This window comes from Drosophila novamexicana, unplaced genomic scaffold, assembly GCF_003285875.2.
Source record: "Drosophila novamexicana strain 15010-1031.04,08,12 unplaced genomic scaffold, DnovRS2.1 tig00000008-arrow-pilon, whole genome shotgun sequence".
NCBI classification, from domain to species: Eukaryota; Metazoa; Arthropoda; class Insecta; order Diptera; family Drosophilidae; genus Drosophila; species Drosophila novamexicana.
This window is the reverse complement of record NW_020824765.1, coordinates 5,111,879-5,130,604: the sequence shown is the minus strand read 5'-3', so window position 1 is coordinate 5,130,604 and position 18,726 is coordinate 5,111,879. Positions and strand designations below refer to the sequence as shown.

Below are 18,726 nucleotides of genomic sequence, written 5' to 3'. Positions count from 1 at the left end.
CGAATGTGAGCATTATTTTGTGGTATGTATGTACGAATAGCCAAGCCATTTTTAATTTCATTAAGTTTGATTACAGTTTACAGTTTAAAAACTAAGATGATTGCATTTAAATATTTCGTTTACATATTGTGTATATATATTTTGCTAAGAATCTCTTTTAAATATTTCATTTCAATAAGAATTACGTACATATATATATTTACATATATGCATACACAATAATATATCGTTTTACTTTCAGATCCATTAATAAGGCGCATTCCAAACGGTGTTCTCTAGGCATATATATATATATATATACGATTGAATATATATCCGAACTCAATCTCGAACCTAATGTGTAATTAAAAAAGAATATGATATTTGACATACAATACATTACAAGACTCGATTGGATGCGAATTAAACAAAAGCAGCTTGCAATTGCCCTAATCGAGTTATAAATAAAGCATGTATTGCAATTGCAATCGCATCGAATTTAATTACAGCCAAAAACAATTAACTCAACAATTAAATTTGCAAAAATGTAAGCAGAGAAGCAACGATTATAAGTAGAAGGTATAGATAAGTATACATATATATATATATGCAGGTAGTTAAAGTACAAGCACACACACACATGAATCAAGAATCGGGAACCGGGAATCGGGTGGTATAGTACGAAATTACGAAAATAACACATGCACCGATTGATGACTGATTGACAGTATGTGATGTAGAGATGTATTAGGGAGTTCTCCGACAAGAAAACGGTTTTCACTACTTGCGTAACAACTAAGAACTTAATTAAGCTTTAATATCTAACCAAAACCCAGCAGCCCGTGGCATCATCGCGTCTATAATAACGGGGTCGATTATCCCTGAAAACGGTGACAGCGGGAAACTGGTTCTCCTGTATAAATCGAATGGTGGCACGCATCTGCAATGGAAAGCCCCCGCAGGCAATTAGCAAATTAGCAAGCATGCCACAAGGTGTCTTGTGTTAAACGCACCTGTGGCGCAAAGTGCGGCGGCTCCACGTCGGGACTGGAGGACAAATGCTGCAGCAGAAACTCATCTGTTTGCGACAGCCACAAGTCGGCGCCACGCAATGGATCATAATTGAAGGGTCCGATGCGCAGCATGCCCAGCGTCGAGTCATAAACGTCCAGCACCTGCACACACACACACACACAAAATGAAAATAGATTAAAGCTAGCCAGCCAGACTGGAGGCAGTTGCTCTTGGCGTACGCACCGTCTGTGAGCCCATAAAAATGCGCGCGTCGCGCAGCTGTCGATCGGGTCCTCGGTCCGGAAAGGAGGCCGGAAAAATCTCGCCAGTCTTGATGTTAACGCCCACACCATAGATGATGGGGCAATTGATCTCGCCGCGCAGCATTGTGTTCAACTCGCCCACGCAAGCCTGCGTCAAATCGATTTCGAGGTGATGCTTGTGGAATGATTCTGTAAGGGATTGAAGCTGGTGAGTAAGAACTTGGAGCTGGCCAAAAGGGAAAAGCCTATGACTTACGCATAATGCTATAGAAGACATCCTCGCCATAGCCTTGCGAGTCCCGATAGCCACCAATCAGCTGCAACTCAATGCGTCCTTCCGGATAGCCCAGTGCCAGCTCCTGGACACGCGACACCATTGTGCAAACGGCTTCATCCACGCCGCTGCCATCGAAATGCGCCAATGCCACAGCACCAGAGCCTGCCGTGAGTAACTTGTGTTTAGTTTCAAAGAAGGCAAACGAAGCCAATTTACGACTCACCTGAATGCCGCACAACAACAATAATACAGGTGGTGGCATCGTCGGCCCCAATGATGTTGATGTTCTTGTCGTGCGGTGCGGCAGCGGCCAGCTCCCGCTGTCCCACATAGAGCAGACCCACTGGGCCAACAGACTTGGCCTGTATGGAGTGCAGCTGTTGTGCATAGTCTCTATAGACAGGGTGCTGTAGGAACAGGCTGTTTGTATCCATCGGGCAGTCATCCTGCAGCACACCGTTCAGCACAAGCACCATCCTGGTCGTTTCGTCTTGTCTAGTTAACGCCTCCACCAAGCAGAGATTCAATTTCAATTACGCCGAGTTGTTGCCCCTTAAGACGAGTAGCACCAGCAACCAGCTGAAAACGAGACGAGAGAAGTTTCCATTATTTGACTTGGACCACAATCTTTTCTTGCCAGACAACAAGAAGCATAAAAATCAATTTACGATGCAAGTCCGCCACGAAGATGGCAGCCCAAAGATTTGCATGCTTGATAATCATTTTCGAAGGCAACAAACAAACGTACAAGAACCAATGTTATCTTCATGCTGACGAAGTTTAAATACCCTAACGAAAAAGCAGTTTCTTTACATATTTATCTAGAACTAACCGATTGTTCCCATTGGAAAAAAATGCTGAGTTTGCTTAGATATCTGGAAAAACAAACTAGTTTTTTACTTTTGACCGATTGTTCCTATGGCAGCTATATGATATAGTTATATGTGGATCGATCCAATTGACTTTGACAAATATTTACTGCAGCATGTGCGTTACATACTGTCTGGCCAAGTGATAAAGCTCTCTGCAAAGGGTATACAATAAATGTGAAATATATGGGTATGCAAACCGAGGGCGTTCCCATTGCCCGTTTCGCCATTCGGTTGGAGCTGCCAACTCGTTCTTTTTTCAGTTACTGTTTCAGTTGCACCACCCGCTACCCCCTTCTCACTCCTCAAGACCAACTGGGCGAGAGGCTCGTAAATTTGGCGGCCCTTTCGCAGAAGGCTAAATAAAAATGTCATACCTGCAGCTGCAGGCGAAATTATACCATATATCGTACTCGTTTATTCAGTTCTTATACACAAATACTTTATGCTCGAAATTGGTTCCCCAGTGGGGGGCCCGGTCCGGGCCGCCCCCGGGCAACTGGCGCATTCGGTTGCTGTAAATCTAATAAAAACAATTTTTAAGGCCATTTTCGGGTCAACAATTAGTTGAGTCGTATATGGATGGCATGGCGCGCAGCACTGGGCGTCAATTGATGCCACACCAAAAGTCACAAATGTCACACGAAAGTTAATAACAATTAAGTGGCAACTGCAGCCGCAAATACCACCAGCCAGGCCACAAACAACAAATTAACGACACAGCCAACGACCGGTTGCCGATAATTTAATAAAAATCTCATTTACAACCACTTCACAAGCAGACGTCGCTTGAGTAAATGGATCTTAGAAGCACAATAGACAATAATGGATCCGAGCGGCTATCGAAAAATATAAAAGGATTTGCGGTATAGCATGGTTTGTATTTTTGTAGGCTTCAAATATCGACAGATATTAACAAATTTCATTTATAGCTCCAATTAACAGAGAGTAAAATAAAAAACTTGGCACGTGTATTCTGGTTAAGTAATCAAGTTCGAAAAGACTTTTCTAAAGATCAATGAGAACATCACCCACAAAAGAGGGGAGTTAGACCATAAGCCTACTTCTTCTTTCTTGAGTCAGCAACAAAAAATAAAACATTGGTTATATTTTATATTCATTCATCATCCTTATTCTATATTGAAATTGGCATCATCCTTTGCTGGCAATGCCTAGATCACAAAAATCAGTTGCACGCTTTAAGGTGTATGTCAAAGTTAACATTAATTTAAGCATGTTAACATTTACAAACATGTTATCAAATTCGTTTTGATAGCTGTATCTAGCTGGCAACATTTGCCAGCCACTTTAACTACAGTTTAACATGCGATAATCAACACTGGTTGCTGCACAAGCTGCACCTGAAGCACCCTGTGCCGCACAATTCCCAAGCGCATTGACGATTCATGTCAAGTAGCTGGCAATTGACTTAAGTCGTCAGCTCACAGTCGAGCATTGTGTGTAATTGAGTTACATATTTACCTACAGCCGCTGTCTAGTTTCAATTAAGCAAAAATAAAGATGAGTTAAAGTTCAAGTACAAGTACGTACACACACACACTCATGTGAGTGTGCAATAACAACAACAGCAAGTCGTAAACTTTAAAAACAAGCAAAGGCGTCTGATTCATTTGAGTTGTATTTTAAGCAATTGTAAAAGCTTATTCCTGGCCAGGAAAAGCTGCCTGCAGAACGAACAATAACTGGTTCAAGAGCCGCAAGAGATATAGCTAGAAATTGGCCCACAATAACAACACTATTAAATGCAGCAAGAAAAACAATGCCAAAAAAAAAACATAGAAAAAAGGAAAATAAATAAGAAAAAACTTCAAGTGAGGCAACCGAAAGGCAGCGTCTGACTTTTTGGGGGCATGTTGCCGATGCTGTTGCACGTTCCAGCCGGGCTTGCCGTGGTGCCACAGTGCTTGTTGCATTATGCATTGTTGTTGCCGTTGTTGCTGTTGTTGTTGCCTGGAAGCAATTTAGCCGCGATCATGCATGAATCTTGATTAGATATTCAACGAGAAATAATTTGAAAATGATGACAGTTCGCGATAGGCGCTCGCGTAGACAATCCAAGCCAAAAGGACCGGCTGGGCTGTATAGAAGAACCTCAGCTGCCCGGCCCGCCCCTAGACATACATATGTATTTGCATCTAGCTAGAGCAACCTTTTATAATACCCCAGATCCAGTAGTTGCAGCAACAAATGCCATATTCCCAGTTCCAAGTTCCGATCCCCATGGCAATTGCCTAACTGTGCTGCCTTTTTGGCTGATAAGCCATCAAAACTTAAAGCCAAAATCAGCCGAGCTGTTGGCCAAACAGTTGCCGCTGGGCGGGCGGTCTGGCAGTCAATTCGTGCCACAAGCTTTCAACTGGCGAGATTCCATTCATTTGATACGGCTATGTGGGCAAAGTCAACCAAATGAGAGATGAGCCAAATGGTGACTTGACATCACCGCAAAAGCCCAAGGCATTATGCAGAGAGAGTCACAGAAAAACCACAATAACTACAAGAATCTCTAAACAAAACCTGCGATTCGAAGGCTGAAGAGACACCGTCCTCTAAAATCCTAAGTATGAAGGCCAGACGATTAAGTCCAAGAGATATTAAATATAAAAAGTCGAGAATTAAACAGAATAGAAACTTTCATGGTATCACAACTGTTAACTAAAACCATGCGTTATCATTTAGTCAGGAACTCCGTTCGGGCTTTAATATAAATCTTAAAGTAAAAAGCAGATTGAACTATTTACAAGTCAGACAGGCATGTGTCTGAGCTATATATTTGAATTTTGAGCTAATTGAATGCCACATATCAAATAATGTCCGCCGCTTCCTGTTCAATTAGATAATTTTTTTAAGTATAGGCTAGACGTCTCTGAAATTACAACGTTTCCTCGGCCTGCCCAGCTCAATCACAGTTTTGCGACTCGAGCACGTCGCCTGTCAACGCTTCGGCTCGCTGTCTAAGCAAAATAAATCATCTGAAAGCTGGAACCACACAGCGTCCAACGACATAGACAATGGCCCACTTGAAGTTCTGAGAAGCGACCAGGCAGCGAGATACGAGTATCTAAGCCGAAATTCAACTGAAGTTGAATGCAGCAATGATCGATGGCAGGCTATGGGCAATGGGCGACGTGCTGCAGTTTCAGCTGCAGCAGCAACAACAACAACAACAACAATAATAACAACAACAACAAAATGCAATGATCATAACCATCAGAAACGTTTCAATTCATTACGCGTGCGACGAGTCTATTACGAGGCTGAGACCTGGGACCTGGTCTGATTGACTGGTTTGGAGCAGTCGGTCCGTGCCGTTCGAGATTGGCCCGTTCGACTTTATAACAATCACAAATTATGGGTTTGCGAGCCGCGCAGCGCTGAGAAAATGATCTTGTAGATTTAACACTGATAGCAACAGTGGAGCACAATCGTAAGAGGCAAGACTATGTGATACCCTGCACCCAGCTACACAATATGCATTCCATGTTTAGTTATACAAAACGATTAAAAGATTCAGTGCTGCTCAACGTTTCATTTTTGAAATTAGTGAAAAGTCAAGAAAGATATGCAAATGGTAAAGTATTCCCAATTTGTCGAAACACAACTAGGGCCTACATACAAAATTTGGTGTCTTGAGCTGGTGTATATGTTCTACGATATGCTCAACAGTCACACGATAATCGATATTTATCGATTACGAAAAAACACCCTGGAAGTACCGAGACTTTATAGTCTCTAAATTTTAATTTTTTACAAAATTTAGAACATACATAAAGTTTATAATTTTTTACATGCACCTCCACAACAGCTTATTCAAACATAGAGCGAACATCTATATTTATCGATTTCGAGAAAACTAAGTAGTTATTGGGGAAAAATACAAAGGTCTCTAGACTTGGCAGCTGATGCTGATAAAGAACTTATAGTTTATCGTTTATTTCATAAATTTGCACAACAGCAATATACCCTACTTAATTTGTACACATTGGGTATAGGGTATCATAAACTATGGCACTGCGCCGCCAGACTATGGACCAATCGGAACAGGTTCCATTTAGTTAGCATCGGCATTCTTGGCCGCCACTTGGCCACATGATTGATTGCCCCTTTGACGACTCTGCCTGCTGTAACCTGCCACAACTGCCAACTGCCAACTGCCAACTGGCAACTTGCAACTGGCCGCAGTCGAGGAGCTGGCCGAGTGGTTCATCTTTGCTCGTTGTTTGTGCTAAAGTAATTTACACCAGAGTCGGACATACAACGCGGCTGCCGTTGGCCAAGCGTCATGTTGTACACCTAACTGCCCCCCTCTCTCTCTCTCTCTCTCTCATATGGTTGTCTCTGCTCTGCTCTGTCCGTTGTCCATTGTCCAGGGTAACATGCGCGCTGCACATTTCAAATTCTTTATGGACCCTTACACGACAATTGTCAACAAGCGCGAACAAATTTCATGTGCTCGCTCCGAGCGACCGGTTCTCTGCTTTTGGGTCTACCTCCGCCAGCTCCTCCCCCAAACCACTGCTTCTTTTGCTGATCTTCAGCGGAAATTTCGCCATGCGGTGTCGGTGGGCGGTTGTTTGGTCGAAAATGAAGAAATTGAAGACAACAACAACAACAATTGCCGCGCACATGTGATACACTGACGCGGAGAAATAGAGGGGGATAACAGATGGAAGAACGAGGGCTGCCACATAAGAGGCTCTGATTATAAGGCTCGCCTATTGTCTTAACAGGTTCTTTATTTAAAGTCAGAATTCCAAAATAACAACACGTTTTGATTCAATTTTTCTTAAGAAAATATTGCATCTAATAAGTTCTCGTTTGAGCTACCTTTTTATGGATCATATGAAAATCAAAGTGAAGACATTAACAAGTTCCATCAGGCCAAGGCATATCAAGACAAAGCTATTCTGCCTTTAGATAAAAGACGTATAAGAAAGAATATAGAGCAGAGCCTAGGATATATGTAGAGCCTGACGAGTCTAGATTTGTTTAAGAGAGAAAGACAGAGAGAGAGAGAGAGAGAGAGAGAGAGAGAGAGAGAGAGAGAGAGAGAGAGAGAGAGGGAGGGAATTCTATTATAGGCTTATTGATAGAAGAGGAAAACTCCTTAGATGATCTTTAGAGCTCCAGGAATAATAATCGACATATAGATACAATATGAGCCGCCCCTGCATTGATAAAAAGAAAAAGAGAGATAGAGAATAAAGGCAACAAGAGAGAATAAAAGAGAGAGAGAGGGAGAGAGTTGAAACAGAGCCAAGTAATGCCTGCTTCCGGGTTCGTGATTTTCATTTTGTCCTCCGCCGTTGTCAGTTGTTGCCAGTTGCTGTTGTTGTCAGTTGCTGCTGTTGTCAGTTGCAGTTGTTGCTGTGGTTGCTGTGGTTGTTGTTGTTGCGGTTGTTGCAGTTGTCGTTGTCATTGTTTTGTACACATTTCATGGCCATAAAATTGTGAACTACTTGGGAATTTTTGGTGCTTTTTTTTGGGGGGGAAATTGTAGAAAAACTTTAGCATTTCAAAATGCATTGCATGGGTAGTTCAATCTCGAAAGGAAACTTGAGGAAACTCCTTAAAAGACATAGCCTCTTTTTTTTGTTTTTTTTTTTTTGGCCCAAACAACTGACAATTTAATTTGACCAGAGGACTGAATGCTGCCTGTTGGGCACTGTAGAAGGAGTATAAACGTGACTGCCAATTGACTTCCATTCAATTTCGCCAAGGCACGCAAATATCGTGAGTCTTTTGCTGGATTTCTTTGGTTTGGCTACCTTGCTGCCAAGACTTATTTGAACAAGAGGAAAAACGAAAGTTTCGATTTCGTGTTGTGGATCTACAAAATTTGTTTTATTACCAAAAGAAACAAGCATTGGCAGTTGACATTTCTGAGCATGTTTCGCTGCCTTCCTGCTGCCTCCGTCCAGGTACACATTGTCATCTTTGGGTCCAAGTAGCTTCAATCCCATTCCGAACAATCAAAACTGGTTTAAAGACTGGCTTATTGAATAGCTCTAATTAGAATTGGACTTCGTGCAATTGGCGGTGCGGAGCAGGCCAGGGCGTTACCTAATGCTCACCCGCGGCTCGATGAGTCCCATTCAAAGATCTTCAACAACGGACAACGCCCGATGATTAATGATGTGCGGAACGTGAAGTATTCATTATACTGTCATCACCCCGTCTACAATTGTGCGAAATGAACGCTTCAGTCGCGCATAAATCGTTAACTAGAACAGCTTTGATCTATATGATTATTATCTATGCAATTGGTGAAATTATTTGTAAGCAATAACTCCAAGGGTGCCGTAGATAAATGTGCTTATGAGAGAATGAATAGATAGATAATATGACCTTTCGTTCATTAGATAGCAATCTATGCAAAACTCTTCAAATCCTTAACTATGTTTGTTTTATATTAGGCTAATTCCTAATCTATTATATCTCGTTGTTAATATTATTATAATTATTATTTAGAGCTTGAGAGAATATATAATATATAAATATAATATATAATATATATTATAATATATAATATAATATATATAATATATAATATATAAATCTATGTTTCTAAATATCACTGTCTAGATAGACATAGAGAGTCATTGTCTCGTTTATCTCACTACTATATAAAGATTTGGGATCTTTAGAATATATTAGATGCATGCATATAACATTCCAGGTTTTCCACCTAAACACTCGAGAGGCGAAGTTCTTTGACTTAAGATCTACTAGGTTTATAGATGATCTTATTACACGCATTTGAAGCTCCATTTTAAGCAGTTGATTTGGAATTTAGCATGCTTATTGCTAAATAAGGAAATTTGCTTTTAAATTGCGAATTTTAAAGTTGCAACACCAACGCACACATACACTAACAAGCACACACACACATTAATACTAAGAAAAGCAAAGGTTTTGCATACAGAAAGAAGAAGTAAAAGCAGCTGCCTTCGCCGAAGTTTAAATACTCTTGTGGACATATGGGTTATATAGTGGTTCGATCTGAAGGACATATAACGGAAAGTATTAATAGGACAGCATCAAAACTAAAGATTAGTTGTCATAGAAAGAGCCAGAGGGATATGCTCTAACGACTCGGCTGTTGATACTCATTAAGAATATCTATACTCTATTGGATCGGAGATATCTTTCGCTATGTGTTACACACTTCGTAAGAAAATTATAATGCCTTCTGCAAGGGTATAAAAAAGCGCGCTAAGTACACATAGTACATATCTTTCCATAAACAACAGCGATCGCACGTTTCTTGTTGTTGTTGTCTGTTGTTGTTATTGTTGTTTGTTGTTTTTTTTTTTTTGCTCTTGTTGTTGTTGTTGGTGCTTCTGCTGCCTGTTTTAAGTTTATGGCTGCTTATGCAAATGCAAATGCGACTGCTGCGACTTGTGTGGAGTGTGCGTAAAAACGTTTTGCGCCTTTTGTTCACATGGTCCGACGGTCGCTTTTTTTTAGTCGCCTTGTTGTTGTTGTTGTCTATGCTTGCTGCTGCTGCTGCCGATTCCAAAAGCGCTCGCTGCCGTCATGTCCAGTAATTAGCATAGCACAGAGTCGCATTTGTTGTCGTTGTCGTTGTCGTTGCTGTTGCTGCTTGACAACTGCGGAGCTATTCTTATTTGACTGCCATCTGCCCCCCCCCCCCCCTCGCGTCGCGTGGGTTGCTGCTGCAGTTGCGCTAATCAAATATTGTCACACGCAGCATTTGCCATTAATAAACCAAAGTCTAATGCAGTTGGTTGTCGTCTCATAAGTCAGCCTATATCTCAAGAATCCTTAAGAGACGATCGATTTAACGCCAACTTCCGGAATAGCTTGTTTACCACAATATAAAATGGCCCAAGTAGAAAACACCGAGAGCAGCAACCTTTAATATCCCATTGAAGAACGCAAAGGAGACACAATCCGACGCAAAATACCTGAAATATCTCATCATAGACCAAGCTACATAAAAAGTGTAAATTCTATCTAAGAAATAAGCCCTTAAGGGACAAATATTCTCATTTATCTTATATTAGAATACTTAAGAGACAATTGACTTGCAGACTTGCTTTTTTTACCACATGATAAAGTGGGTGAAGTAAACCAACCCTTAGTATTCCATGTAAGAACACAAAACAGACGAACAATTCAAGCCAAAATGCATATAGCCAAAATATCATATCATAGCCCGAGCTATGTTGTATTGTATCTTACATACAAGCCCCTAGGAAACTATTAAACTCTATTATCTGACATAAGATGTCTTCAGAGACGATCAATTAAGCTCAAACACAGGCTAATACACATAAGAATTCTAAAAGTCTATATTCAGTCAAGGATCATTGATTCAGCTTAAACATTGATCACATCCAAACAACAACAACTTAAGCTACACTCAAATCTTCTATGCAATAAGCTGTCAAATGGCAACACTTTTGTGCAATTAAAAAGTAGGTAATAATAATAAAACCAAAACACATTTCTAATGAGAGTATCTTGGGCAAGAGGAGTTTGGCTGATTTTGCCAAAAGATTTGATGTTGGTTTTTGCAGTTTTGTTGTCTGATGCGCCGCCAGCAAATGAAAATGCGCCATGTTAAACGTGGGCTCATTTTTGTTTTTATGGCCAAGACAACATACACACACACACACACGACAACATCCACAGCAGATCGACTGGCATTTACAACATGCCTACAACGTGGTAATGGCAGCCCCACAGCAGCCTCAGTCTCAGCCCCAGACTCAGTCTCAGTCTCAGCCTGTGTGGAGTGTGTGGCGTCTTGGAATACCAAATTTTATAGCGGTACACTGTAAAATATTTACCAGCCACAGTCAGGAGGCAGAGCACACACAGCCTCGGATTGAGCTACGTGCGGGGGCGGCAGGTTTGTTTTTATAGCCGCCCAAGTTTCACTCTATAGTGCCCGCCTCAGAGCCATATTCCGCATGCCGCATGCGGCACTATAATTTATAACAACAACTGAACAACAGCTAAAGGCGCTCCACGAAAGCCAACTTCAAAACTGCAAAACGTAAAACTGCGAATTGGTAACTGCCAACTGCCAACTGCGAACTGCCAACTGCCAACTGCGAACTGCGAACTGCGAACTGAGAGCTGAGAGCTGCGCCATGCAATCTGCTCCTCTGGGCCATACGCGCTGCTGCGTTCATCCTTTGTGGAGCTGAAATTGCGGAGCATTGTTTGGTTTTCTGTCTTTTGTATACCCTAATCGGAAACGAATGCCATCACTTGTTCAACAGGAATGAGCAGGCAGAGGGAGAGAGCAGAAAGGAAGAGAGATAAAGAGAGATTGGACTGGGAGGTAAGAAGAGGAATATGAGTTGCTCTCTAGAACTGAGATATGACTTAGTAACGCCTATCAATAACTGAAGCGGAGATATATAAAATTCTGATGACCAAATACCATTAAACTTTTGTTTTTTAGGATATACTAGAGTGGAAAAGAAATAAATATTAATAGAATAAAAGACTGCTCAAAGCATCCTCATATAATGTATTATAATTTTAAATAATCTATAATACATATACTATGATATCCTCAGGATTTTTGAAGATGAAACAAAATAAACAGTGCAGGCGAAACGTTTAAAATTGTAAGGAAAAGGTGTATACTTTTTAAGTTCATGTGGAAATGAAAATATAATTGATGTAGGTTAAGAAGTGCTGTTGACTTTGGTATACCTCATTAATAATGAAAGTAAAACAAGTTCCCTTTTGCAAAAGTTTCCATCGAATTGACTTAATTTTAATATTTGAAAATGACATCTTTGGATTCTTTCCTTTATTTTTTGTATTAGTATTTTATTGTATGGTTTACAAAGAAGTCATATTCAAATATTTTGGGTATAGAAATATTCCATATTCCATAAAATACTTTGCATACCACAGTGGAATATAATAAGCATCTATCAAAAACAAGCTTAACAAGTTAAGTATTAGTAGAAGTCCTTTTTGTCCAAAGATTTCATTTTAAATCTTTTGTGTATTAAATGTACGTTTAAGATATTTAAAGATGTATTCCATATTCTTAGAAACTTTATGCCAAAATGGAATATTACAAATATTTGGGCATCTATAATATAATACTCCTCCCTAAATAATTCGAGTCCATCATTATTACAAATTCGGTCTAGAGTATTACAATTTCGTTGCGTTCCCGAGAACTTTGGCCTTTGTTACAGAGCCCGCCCCTCTCTTCAGTGGAGCTGTGTGGAGAGTGGAGTGGCAGGCACGCCTCTATCTGCAATGTGCGATCTATTGCGACGGGCGCTTTCCTTTGAGCGGTACGTAGCCAATCCAAAGGCGCGGGAAAGGGGCTGCCGGGAGGCATTGGATAGAAGGCAACGCTAGCTCTGTTTCACCTGAGATTGATAGCAGTTGACGTCTATGGCTTTGGATTTGGTGGGTGCACTCACTGACAAAGGCTGGCTGAATGCTGTACACTGAGTACTGAATACCTTTATGATACGCCAGGTGAATTATGGCAACGGTGCGCTGCTCCATTTGATCTGAATAGGTCTCATATATGCGAGAGTACAACAGGTTTAGCCATCCCCCCGCTCTTGATTTATAGGAAGCGATTGTGCGTTTTGCAAATTACGACAACGATGTCGGCAGCTTGGGTGTGTGCGTGTCTGAGTATTCGTTATTATTATTAATAACTGAGTGCAGCATCATCATCGTAATCATCATCATCAGGACGAAGGTGCATGGCTCGTCTACGCTTGATTGAATCTTTTATGTGTGTGCGGATTTAGAAGCAGCCGTTGACCAGCATTGAAATTAAATATTTATTAAATTGTCGACAGCAGCACACAATGGCATATAAATCAGCTTAAAAACTATTCAATGAATATTCCAATCAATGGCCCAAACACTTTGTCTGCAGCTCCTACACAAGGATGCCTCGTGGCAGGGGGTGGGCGGGTGGTGGAGGGGCGTGGGCCAGCTGAGCTGATGAGCTTTATACAACATCTGACCTCTTCTGCATATGCAGGAAATTAAATTTCATTTGAGCTTGTTTTGAATATATAGAATTAAGAAGGTTTCCGTGAGTTCAGAAAATACCCTGTTAACAGCAATGCAAATATTTCAGCTTCAAGAACTTGAGCTTTATTATAAAAGCAAATAATCAAGATTTAGATTTTCTCTTTACAATGATTTATTTATTATGCTAGTAGCATTTCTCTGTTGTTCTCTGTTAATCGTCTGATCGTTATGATATTTTAAGCGTATTCTATACATTTTCTTCTTCTTTTCGTTCTTACAGATATATCTTAGACTCCTAAATTTTATCTAAAATATTGTTACCCGCAAACATCTTGGAAGTATTTTATTAAGGTTTTTATAATTAAGTTTTTTAGCATAAAAGATGGATCCTTCTAACTGGCTCATAAAACTGAACTGAACTGAACCTCTTCCCCTTATGATGCTTATAGGGTATTAAAAAAGAGCTGTCTTAGCCAATAGATAAGCTGCAGAGGTTCAAAATATCTATGCAATTATTGAAATATAATTAAATTGACAAATGAAAAGCTTGCATTTGTAGAGTTTTATTGAAGCCAGAAGAAATTCATTTCTAGCTTGCCAGCTAAAAATCTAAACTAAAGTCAAAGAAAGCCCGGGCATACTCAAGGATAACGTCTCAACTTTTGTTAAATATATTGCAAGCGATTATGTCCTTCTTCTCGGCTGTGGCCTAAGGACAACTGATGAGTGACCGCTGCCGGAGGGCAGCAGGAGACAGCAGACCCCCTCGGGCGGGTCAGTCAATGGCCTCAGGTTACATTTGACCAATTTCAACTGAGAGGCAGATTTGCTTTTGAAAAGTACAAATTGAGGTGCAGGCTGTGTGTGAGTGTGTCTGTGTATGTGTGTGTTGGTTGTTAGCCTGAATGGGGTTGCAAGTTAGTTTAATTAATTCGACATCGAAGACTGTAAACATGGCTCGACAACAAACTCCAGCTTGACAGTTTACTTGAAAGAGGTGTAGTAGGCACTTGTCGTCAGTCAGACGGAGAGGACAGTTGGACAGTTGGACAGCTGGAGCGACACATCTACCCACACACTCGAGCGTCCGTTCTCCATTTAAGCAAAAACAAGACTATAAACAAAGCACACAAAACCAAAGAACTTTGACTGCCTTGACCCGCTCGAGACTAAAGATGCTTCAATTAGCACTTTGGACACAGATATTAGTTGGAAAAAACAACCAGGCACAGTTACTCGCGCGAACACCCAGTTTTAATAGCATCTCTAGGTCTCTCTCTCTTTCTCTTTCCTTCTCTCTCTCACTCCCTTTCTCTAGGTGAGGCGGCACATAAAACGCGAGAAATCGGAGAAAATCCAAAACCCTAGACAAGATAAAGTCTCTACCGAGGGCAGCTGCACCATAAAACATCTTTGAAATATGTAGACTAAAGTAAAAACTAATTACGAGAGTCATAAAAGATCTTAACAAACCAAAGTGCGAGCCAAATGAGTTGCTTTTCAGTTGTTTAGCTTTTCTTAATGGAGTCTTACCTCAAAAATTATATGACATACACACGTATTTATGCATATATATCTGTTACATACAAGCTGACTCATCAATAATGTAACCAGAGATTATAGGACGTATCTATTTAGCATATATTATATGCTCTATATTCAATATATACATCTATATATATACATATTCTATTATCCAACTGAGTTGCTTTTCCGAATTAAGTATTACCTCAAAAATTATATGACATTTGCACGTACATATGCACATATCTGTTACATACAAGCTGACTCATCAATAAAGTACCCAAGTATTCCGTTATATAAAGATTATAGGACGTATCTATCGAGTTATTATATATTATTTGCTATATATACAACACATATATATTCTATATATATTCCATAACGACTGATAAGCCTTATTGATATATAATATACAATTGTTAATGTGAATCAAACAAAAATTATTAATAACAATACTGATAAACAATACTTTGTTTTTTATTTCTTTTGAATTTAACAAAAAAAATTTCAATTTTGCGAATTTAATCCATAGCATTTGCTAGAAGTATTCAAGACTTTGGTAACTTTCTACGGGTTTCTATGGATTGCTTATCAAGAACCAGTACCAATATAATATCATGATATCGTATGTTAAAGAATCCCTAAATGGAAAGGTATATATATGGAAATTTTAACGATCTTGCGATAGGCTACACATATATATGAGCGCGATATTCATGAATTTGAACTTAAGTATGAACGAGAATGAAATAGCATCAGCAAAAAGAATATGAATATGTAAATAGAAATATGAATAAGAATAGAAAGAAAAGTCTATGGAAATTAACGAAAAGATGATGAATATGAATTTCAATATATGTCAAAGTCTCAACTTAAAAGTGAGGCGTTTTCTTTATAATAATCGTATAATCTACTGGGATCTACAAGTTTTCCATCGATCAGTTGATATTTTGAGTATACATACAATATATATAAAGTATATCCTATATAAAATTAAATATATAAAGAATAAAACCACACAGCACCTAGCCCCAAATTGATATATATATATATATATATATATATTTATATATTCTATAAAGTTTACAGTTCTGTCTACCTAGGACTCTGCCTAGCTAACAGTTGCCCCATCTACAAATGATGAAGATCGCAATTCGAGCCCCTGGACTGTGTCCTGTGACTTGGTAAGTAGATAGAGATAAGACGTCTTGTATTATTTTTAGTTAACTAATATTGATCATTGGGTCTAACTTGTGCCTGGTTCGTCGCTTGATTGATCGCCGGAGGATGAGTCGCCGTCGCCGTGGCCGGTTGCGACGATCCTCATCGATTGCGACTGGATCGGGCAGCGAAATAAATTGTTGCTACACGTATAAGACATCGTGTACGACAAGTTAAGACAACGATCTGTGCGCCTCCGCGCTCCGACAAGCCAGAAGATCGCCTGGCCAGCATCATGCGGTGCGCCGCGCTGCGCTGCGCTGCATGCGAAGAAGAACAGGAAGAGCCAACGGCCAAGAGGAAGATCAACACAGATGGATAGATACGAGGAGTCTTTGCGACTTTGGGTCTTGTGTGCGTGGACATTATTGCGCAGTGTCTATATCATTAATTAATTTAATCACTTCTACATGATTCTGTTGTACGTTGCCAGCTTTGTGGCAAGCATTATTAATTTTAACGAAAAGTGATTCTCTGCCCAGCGCCGAGTACTTGGAAATGTGCATTGGGAAAGCCCCCAAGCAAACGCAATCTAATCAAATACGCATACAGCTCGAAAACATTTACAAAAATATACATACATATATCTCCCCAAGCTGGGCAACCAGCTAATCAGCTTGGTTCTATTGCTCAAGCGAACAGATTTATGAATACGTATCTCTTATCAGTGGCAAAGCCTGATTCAAAAATTAAACGCCGAACTGAGCTACAAAATATTTTATGATCATTCAGCGTACGGCGATAAGAAGTTCTTCTAAGACCGAGAAATCAGATCAGAATATGCGTTTCGGGCGTTCAAAAATAAAGAGCCACACTTTCGATTTTCCTCTTGGGCTGGGGGCACAGCATCTTCGGAGCAGCTGTCTTATCTAATCTTATAAAGCAGGCAACTGGCATGCTTAACTTACGTTTGTTTCCAGTTCAGTTTTGGACACTATTGATCATATATTTAGTTTTATTCAGCTGCATCTGTTTATGTGTATATGATTTGTTGTTTAGTTTGAAATTCGCACACAAAATGCACTTGAGAGCCGTCGGCTATTTAATTTTTTCGCATGCACACGGAGACGCACTTGGATATTTATGGGGAAATGGGATTTTTTAGGCAGCGGCAGCGACTGCGGCAACGGCAACAATAAATATCAACAACGATAAAAACAACAACTACTGCTGCAATCCGCGAGTCGCGCTCAACGTTGGGGGCTCCAAAACCGGACTGAGCTCTGTTGACGACTGCGACTGCGACTGAGGCTGTGACTGTGACTGCGACTGAGCAACTGAAGCTCAAGTCCAAGTCGAGTCGGCGTCGTTGCTGCTGCTGCTGCTGCGGCTGCTGCTCGCGTATAAAAGAGTCAGCGTCAGCGCCAGCGCCGCCTGCGCCCCAAGTCAACTGGCCAAACAGAGAGCGCATGCTTGCTGCCACCGGCAATGAAAAATATTGAGCAAGCAACTCCGCCAGGCGCAGTTGCGCTCTCCCACACTCAAACGCTCTCTCACATTGCTCACTGGCTTAAGCACAGACGCTTTCTCGTTCTGGCTTACGTCTTGGCGTATATCTGTTACTGTCGCACACATACAGCTTTTAGCAGAAGCTGGTGCCGGTCAGCGCCAAATTGCAAATACAACAAAAAATTAAAATAAAATTTAACCGTTAAATGTAAATGAAAGAAACGTTCTTGTATTGATCATCAAGCCTAAGAACTGAATTATATATATAAATTTAATTTATAAATGGATTAATTTTTGTCAAGTGCTGCCACTTAAATTACTTAAAATCGCAATCAAATAACTCAAAATGGCTTTAAAAATGTATTTTAGAAAATTCTCAAATACTGCTCAACACACCTGGTGGCGCCGCTTTCTGGCAACCTCGTGCACTGAGTGAAAAGGCAAAATGGAGCCTGGCGCTTAGAGTTTGTCTCATCGGGCTGCACTGCATGCATGCGCGACAGAGATGGCGCTTGCAGCAACACGTGCTCTTATCAGTTGAGTGAACCGAACTAAAACCGAGTGAAATTTCCGCTCGAGCAGCTGATAGCGAACGAGTTGAGTTGGCTTAGCTTGAGTTGAGTTCGATTTGAGTGGAGCTTGTGTGCTTCGTCTTGGCTTATTGTTATTTTCTTTTTATTATTTGTTTTTTTTTTTTTTTTTTGCTTAATTTCATTAGATGCTGGCGCAGCGTTGTTGTTTTTGTTGTTGCTGTTGTCTGCGGTCATTCGTCCAGCTTGGGGTTGCATTTGGCCAGCAGCCACGTTGGCCACTCGATGAGCTCTAATTGGTCAGCAGCAAGCATTTTATATGCCAGACGAGGGCCACTTAAAACCCTCAAAGCCCCTATTCGGGTATTATGCGACTAGCTGCGAGTCGGGGGCATAAACATATTTTCAATCGATATTAGATGATAATAAAATAAACTGGGGCCTAACAAAAATGTGGGAGAGCCGTGCGAGCTAATGGCAAAATTGATATTAAATTAATATATTAAATAGCTACGGTGTCAGCTTTAAACTTAGATAATTAAGAGAAGAGCTAGGTGGACTTTTTTATAGAATCG

At 40.4% G+C, this 18,726-nt stretch overlaps 1 protein-coding gene across 1 annotated transcript; it reads right to left on the bottom strand.

The window, feature by feature from the left end:
* Nucleotides 1–31: 31 nt before the first annotated feature.
* On the bottom strand, nt 32–17,421 carry LOC115758541 (protein N-terminal asparagine amidohydrolase). Its single transcript, XM_030699276.1, has 6 exons — nt 17,081–17,421; nt 1,757–2,112; nt 1,513–1,695; nt 1,237–1,445; nt 993–1,154; nt 32–919 (listed from the first exon to the last, which is right to left on the bottom strand). The coding sequence occupies exons 2-6, from the start codon at nt 2,007–2,009 to the stop codon at nt 794–796; spliced, it is 933 nt and encodes a 310-aa protein (XP_030555136.1). The 5' UTR covers nt 2,010–2,112; nt 17,081–17,421; the 3' UTR covers nt 32–793.
* Between the last annotated feature and the right edge of the window lie 1,305 nt (nt 17,422–18,726).

Bases quoted from the DNA above. Each gene is read 5' to 3' on its own strand.
- LOC115758541 (XM_030699276.1), bottom strand. From the start codon at position 2,009: ATGGTGCTTGTGCTGAACGGTGTGCTGCAGGATGACTGCCCGATGGAT. The intron at 1,696-1,756 runs GTGAGTCGTAAA...TACTCACGGCAG, and splicing joins TGTTGTTGTGCGGCATTCAG to GCTCTGGTGCTGTGGCATTG. The intron at 920-992 runs GTGCGTTTAACA...TTTCCATTGCAG, and splicing joins CGCCGCACTTTGCGCCACAG to ATGCGTGCCACCATTCGATT.